Raw genomic sequence first — 7199 nt, 5'->3', positions numbered from 1 at the left:
ATAAATAGGTTAGTAATTGTTTTGTTGAACACAAAGACAATTAGGGGCTGGAATGTAAGAGCCAATTTGATATGTCAATAACTTGTATATTTTGTTTGTTTAAAGTGTTGATAAGTAATAACAAATGTAATTGTGATTTTCTTTGAAAGGCAATTCTGATATTTCCTGTATCATTATTATTATTTCTTATGTTTTCTGTATGTACAATTTATGTTCTGTTTCTTTAACTGCCACGCCCACTTGGTGTTACGCGAGACTGAACGGGTTCAGGCAGAAAGGTAAGGGAGAAACAGTTTTCTTACCGTTGCTGTCTTTTATGGATAAAACTTGTGTTTAAACGTTTAAGGAAACACAAGATAAAGGTTTAACAAGTGTTATATTCAAGGATACAAGAAGAACCAACAAGATTTGTGTATATTTTGTAATTTTGATTAAACTCGAACTTGTTCACGGACTTTGGACTGACTGTGATGAGTAAGAAAGAACCCATTTTTCCTGCCACTGTGTTCCAAGTTAAGTTAATCTAGGACTTTGCATTTACACCTAGTTTGTGCTGAATACAGTGTAATGACACTTTTTCCATTAATATGTTTATGAACAAAAAGCACAAATGTCAGGGCATGTCAAAACTTCCCCAGGCCCCAAATCAGCCTCAGACTCCAGAGGGTTAACTTAACTGTTAACCCTCCCTGACTTGGCTGGCTTTTGTTTCTTATCGAACCACCTCCATCTCCTCCGGGAATGGCCGGTGCATGTGGGAGACTTCATGGGTCACTGGGTCTAGCTGGTGTATTAGTCCAAGGCTATGTAGAGTGTCCAGAGCGGTTCTATAGTCCCTAAACTTTTACGTGATTAGTTTATTGCTACTACGTTGCACATAAACTGCTGAACTAACTTGTCTAAGTGGCTTATTTAGTGTTAAAGGGATAGTTCACCCAAAAATGAAAATTTGATGTTTATCTGCTTACCCCCAGGGCATCCAAGATGTAGGTGACTTTTTTTCTTCAGTTGAACGCAAATTATGATTTTTAACTGCAACCGCTGCCGTCTGTCAGTCAAATAATAGCAGTGATTGGGAACTTGAACAATAAGAGTCAAAAAAACTTCCATAGACAAATCCAAATTAAACCCTACGGCTTGTGTTTGTGCGAGAAACCGAACAGTATTTATATAATTTTTTACCTCTAATACACCACTATGTCCAACTTCGTTCAACTTCCGGTTAGTGAGGTCTGATCGCGCTCTGACAACGGAAGTGATGTCTCGCGCTCATTGAAGTATATGGGCGAGACATCACTTCCGTCATCACAACGCGTTTTTTGACCTCACTAACAGGAAGCTGAACGAAGTTGGACATAGTGGTGTATTCGAGGTAAAAAGTATATAAATAATGTTCGGTTTCTCACACAAACCGAGCGTTTCGTGTCTTAGGACATTAATGTGTCGTCACGAGCTGCAGGTTTTTTTTTTAAATTTGTCTAAGCAAGGTTTATTCACTCTTATAGTTGAAGTTCCCATCTACTGCTATTATTTGACTGACAGACAGCAGCGGTTGCAGTTAAAAATCATAATTTGCGTTCGACTGAAGAAAAAAAGTCTTACATCTTGGATGCACTGGGGGTAAGCAGATAAACATCAAATTTTCATTTTTGGGTGAACTATCCCTTTAAACGATCGTGTGATCGGGAGCCAGTGCAACCGCAGCCGAGCAGGTTGTTGCCATTTTTTTCATATCCATTTAAACAAAATGCTCAATAATAATTGTTAAACTAAAATTGCTCATGTGTAATGGATTAAGGGTATACTCATTATATAAATAATACGTAAATCATATAAAATAATTATAATATATAATCATTGCTATTGTCATATATGGCTGTAGTGAAGCACACAACGAAAGAGATAGAGAACAAAAAAATCTCTGTTGGATGGCAGGTAGGTCTATTAGTGAGGGGGAAGCAAAAAAAGAAAGAAAAACACCGCAAACAGACCTTCACTGGGTGCTTGTAGTGAAATGCATGACAAAAGAGATAGAGAACAAAAATAGTCTTTAGTAAAATAATCAAGAACCCTTGGGAGATTACAGGAGAATTAATCAAACACAACCACATTAACACTGATGATACTGGACAAACTAACTGGGGAAAACCAGGGCTTAAATTCATACAGGAATAATTAACATAACCAGAAACACATGCAAACTCAATCAAAAACCATGGAGACAAACTAGCAAAGGGAACACAGGCAAATAGGAACAGAACACACACAAACTAAATCAAAACTGAACATAATGATTATAGCTTTAGCCAGACAATTTTGTATTTTAAAATCTTTTACTATGTAGTGACCTTTCATTTGGAGCAAGAGAAACTAGGGGAGTGACTTTATTGTGTCAGACATGTGTCACCTTGCTCACTGCTGGTCCAGTTTCGATTCAAGATCTCTTACCCAGATCACCGGAGCAGGTTAGCAGTGGAGCTAAAGTTATTGGGCCACTTTCATGGTGCCTGCAACCCAAGGTTGGCACAAAACAAAACTGAAATATACCTGGCTATCCATCTAAACAAATTTCATGGTATAGGTCCCTTGTGTCATCACTAATAGTCAATCATCACTTGTAGAGTGAACTACTTTATTTCACTAAGTGCAACACTGCTTCAGTGTTAATTTTACTCTCTATAGATTGAGACCATATGAAAACTGAGCAGTATTTGTTTAACACTGAAGATTTTGCTGTGTAGCAGTAAACATGTAATCTGCAACATACATGTTTCTTTATCAAATTATTTTATTAATTTATTAAAATTAATAGGAAAATTGTCTTAGTCTTTATTTTACACACACCAAGAAACTTGAAATGTAACATACACAAGTTTTGTTGCTGCTTGTATATTTATATTAATCAGAGTTCACAGTTTTTTTATTTCTCAATGTAAAAATGTCTAGTTTATGTAAATTATTTTTTTTTTGTGGCTCTTCCCATGATGGCTTTTTTAGTGTTTCTCTCTGGATGTAAAAGGATGATGTAGCACTTTGGGGCAAATATGGCCACCAGTAATCCAAAACTGGAAGCTAAAATAGCAAATATTTCAACAGCCACTGCATATTTCCCTGGTGAGCTCACATATGCTGGAATAAACGCAATCCACACAGCACAGAAGATCAACATACTGAATGTAATGAATTTGGCTTCATTAAAATTATCTGGAAGATTTCTTGCCAGGAAGGCTAAGAGGAAGCTTACTGCTGCCAGGAGGCCAATGTATCCCAGTAGCATAGAAAAACCAGCCACTGAGCCAATAGCACATTCATAGACTATTTTAGAGGTGATATACTGGCTGTTTTTATGTGGTGTTGGGGATGCAGTGGTTAACCAGACTGTGCATATCAGAATCTGAAGGGCAGTTAGGGCCATGACAGTGCCTCTTTGTTGAGGTACACCAAACCATTTCATAGCACTTTTACCCTCAGGTCGAGATGACTTGAAGACAGCTATTACCACCATAGTCTTGACCAGGATGCTGGAGACGCACAGGACAAAGCTTATGCCAAATGCAGCATGTCTTAACTGACATGTCCAAACCTGTGGCCGGCCGATGAATAGTAGCACACAAAGAAAACACAGTTTGAGTGACAACAGCAGCAGGAAGCTGAGCTCTGAATTGTTAGCACGTACTACAGGAGTACTACGGTGATGAGAGAAGATGACCATCACAAGAGCACATAAGCAGGTGCCAAGCAGAGAAGCAGTAGTCAGAGAGATGCCCAGAGGCTCCTTATAGGACAGAAACTCAACTTCTTTAGGGACACATTGATCTTTATTTTGATTGGACCAGAACTCATCTGGACATGTTGTGCATTCAATAGAATCTGTGTGTAAAACAAAAATTTAAAAGAAAATGTTCTTTCAATATATAATAACATTTTGGAATAGGTTTTATTTACCTTTTATATTAGAAATCTCTCCATCTCTGCATGGTAGGCAGTCAAAACAGCAGACAGGAAGTCCCTTCTTCCTGGCTCGTCTGGTGCCAGGGGGGCAACTCTCACTGCACACAGACTGTGGGGGCTAAGGAGCACAACATCTGTTATCACTCTTATTAATGATGTGTATATGTGTGTGTGTGTGTGTGTGTGTGTGTGTGTGTGTAGGTGTGAGTTTGTTTATATTACATTGTGGGGACCAAATGTCCCCACAATGTAATATAAACCTGAGTTCACCTACATTGTGGGGACCAGCCACCGGTCCCCACAATGTAAATTAATTAATAAAAATACTAAATGATGTTTTTGTGAGAAAATAAAGGTGTGCACAGTTTCCTGTGATGGTTAGGTTTAGGGGTAGGGTAGGGGGATAGAAAGTACGGTTTGTACAGTATAAAATGCATTGCGACCTATGGAAAGTCCCCACAATTCACAAAAACAAACGTGTGTGTGTGTTTGTTTGATTTGAGGGGGGGGGGGGGTTAATAACTGAAATTATGTTGAAATTAACATATTTTAATTACTTGTTTGTTCTCAAAGTTCCAGAATATTTCATCCTCATTCAGTATGAGCACCTTCCCTACTGTAACCCCTTCATTCACCACACCAACTGTGCTGACCCTTATCGCACCATCTGAACTCGGCTGCCAGTTCATCACATCATAGATGGCCAGAGCATCTCCATTCTCATCAAATGACACATGATCCCCAAAGCCAGTGGTGAAGTTCACTTTCTGTAGGTAATGTACTACCTGTGCAGGTTACAGACAGGACAGGTGTTATATGTATTTCTATTTTGTATATAAACATGTCAAATTATTTCATGCAGATTTTCTGCTATACCTGCCAGGGCTGCAGGTTGGTTATGTCAGCACATCTGTTCCCACTGAATGGTCCTCTGCCCTCCTCACACTGCATCAGGTCATGAAGTGCATGTGCAAGGGCATAAACTGCTTTATACGCATTATAAGATGCCCTCAGCTCTGATACATCAGTGTATGCTGTTTCTGTGCTGTTAAGATCTTCTTGCCCTGTACACACTTTTTTTTCTACCTCTCTGCCTCCAGTGTCAAAACTGCACCCGAACATATTTTCCCAGAAGATTCTTACCATATTATTTCCTGGATTGTTGTCAGGGCGGAGGTAATACAGAAATTTACGAAGTCCCTGGATTTCCCCACGCCTGATTGCGATGCCCAGTGTTCCCCCCAGAAAAGGTAAAAGACGCTGAGTGTGAAACACGGGTGAAGTAGCCCAAGCTTCACTTGCAATCCACTGTCTGCCTGTCACGTTTTGCAATGCCACCTCATCCATTAGTGGTAACAAATAGGCTTCTGTAGAGAACACCACCACCACTCTAGCTGTAGAGGCCTGAATCACTGTGACTATACTCTGAATATCTCTACGGTTATTATCACGAGGCAGCATTTCAGAAAAGCCAACACAACCTCCAAATAGCTGCACATCTTTGTGGAAGGACTGAGAGGCATGGATGCCGTAGTCGTCATCACTATAGAGGAGACCAACCCAGGTCCATCCAAAATGCCTCAAGATCTGTACCATAGCCCGCACTTGGAAGGCATCACTGGGTATTGTTCTGAAGAAAGATGGGTACTTTTTCCTGTTACTCAAACAGGAGCAGGTGGCAAAGTAGCTAACCTTATAAAAGAGAGACACAAACGAGCAGCAAATAACTCTTCTGTGTATTACGAGATGTTTCACACACAAGCAAAAGATAAATAAATAATTAGAAGCTTTGACATGCAGACTATATTTTTACATTTAAATTAAAATTGAACAATAAACATTTTGTATTTCACATTTACACTTACCATAGGCACTCTAAACAGCCCCAGTACACTGGAGATTGCAATTGAGTGAGTAGACCCAGGATCCCCCACAATAGCAATCACTGGTGGTGGGCCAGCACAGTTTAGGTTGGAGAAGGACTCCTCTGTCCCACTAATCAGAGCTGTAGCAGCTCTGAATGCCACTCCCAACTTTACACAATTGTCATAAAGATGGTAACCAAGACTGATGTTAGGAAGCAGATTTGGATTCTTATTGATCTCATCTATAGCAAAGGCCATAGTCTGTGCCTGCTGGAAACTTGCCATATCAAACCTATAAAAAGCAAGAGAAATAATAATATTTTAATGTTTCTGAATTGATGGTATGAGAGATGTTACCAACATGCTCCTATTGTAAATTATTCACTCTTCATTTGATTTACAGACTTTGATTTTGATGTAAACATTTGTAATAAATAAAAGAAAAAAATAAAAATAATAATGCAATAAATAAATATTGATCAAAATAATACTGACGAATCAATTTATAATTACAAGACAGTTAAGTAGCTTGCTTTTAGTTTTCTTCATTTTGTCTGTTTTACAAGTAGGTATCCTTGTCCAGTCTGTCCCAGACTCACTGCTCACAGTAGGGTGGTTCCGGTTCCATTCTGAAGCTCAGCTCTGGGAACACAGTGAGGAAGTGAACCTCAAACAGGCCTCCAAGTATAAGATCTCCATCCTGGAACATCCCGTTCAACTTGAAGTGTCCCTGGAGCTGACAGATGCCTGAGCTGAGGACTGAAGCTGCAGAGATACAGTTAAAGAACAGATACAGGCAGATTTTTAGAGTGATCCACATCTCTATCTCTTGCTAGCTCACCCACATGGCTGTTATTTATAATAAAGACTGTGTGGGGTGTTGCTTTTAAAAAGCAGGTGGTGCCAAGTAGACCTCCCAGGAAATCAGGAAATACTTTTCCCATTAAATTATAATTTGATGAATGGCACCTTAAAGCTGCCACTTGTTTTAGTGTTTGCTTTTTACTGTGTTACTGGTGAGCTCATAAAACAACAGTTCATTAATGGTAAAAGAATAATTAAAAAAAAAAAAAAAAAAAAAAAAAATAGTACTTGTGCCTTGTATATTGCTTATTTATACTGTCCACAGATGAGACAAATAGAGTAGGTTAGTCCAAATGTATGCCTACATTCCTACATTTTCCTCTAGAGGTCAGTATATTCCTAGATTTTCCTCTAGGTGCTTGAGTTTGTTTTTGCCGTTTCACATAGAAGCACCTTCATCTTACTTTTTCTCTAAACTGAACAGTTTTTCCACAACCACAATTAATATAAATATACAGAACACAGAATAGACAGGTACACAACTTTCTAAACATGTCTTTAGAGTGAACATACAGGTTA

General features: G+C 38.8%; 1 protein-coding gene across 1 annotated transcript; it reads right to left on the bottom strand.

Moving 5' to 3' along the window:
* Nucleotides 1-2956: 2956 nt before the first annotated feature.
* On the bottom strand, nt 2957-6636 carry LOC137022691 (extracellular calcium-sensing receptor-like). Its single transcript, XM_067389131.1, has 6 exons — nt 6416-6636; nt 5817-6108; nt 4828-5643; nt 4509-4736; nt 3946-4069; nt 2957-3870 (listed from the first exon to the last, which is right to left on the bottom strand). The coding sequence occupies exons 1-6, from the start codon at nt 6634-6636 to the stop codon at nt 2957-2959; spliced, it is 2595 nt and encodes an 864-aa protein (XP_067245232.1).
* Nucleotides 6637-7199: the final 563 nt, after the last annotated feature.

This window comes from Chanodichthys erythropterus, chromosome 7 (assembly GCF_024489055.1).
Source record: "Chanodichthys erythropterus isolate Z2021 chromosome 7, ASM2448905v1, whole genome shotgun sequence".
NCBI classification, from domain to species: Eukaryota; Metazoa; Chordata; class Actinopteri; order Cypriniformes; family Xenocyprididae; genus Chanodichthys; species Chanodichthys erythropterus.
This window is presented reverse-complemented; position numbering and strand designations above follow the sequence as displayed.

Excerpts from the sequence above, each read along its gene's own strand:
- LOC137022691 (XM_067389131.1), bottom strand. The coding sequence starts at position 6,636 with ATGTGGATCACTCTAAAAATCTGCCTGTATCTGTTCTTTAACTGTATC. Across the intron at positions 6,109-6,415 it reads GAACCACCCTACTGTGAGCA|GTTTGATATGGCAAGTTTCC; the intron begins GTGAGTCTGGGA and ends TGCTTTTTATAG. Across the intron at positions 5,644-5,816 it reads GGCTGTTTAGAGTGCCTATG|GTTAGCTACTTTGCCACCTG; the intron begins GTAAGTGTAAAT and ends CTCTTTTATAAG.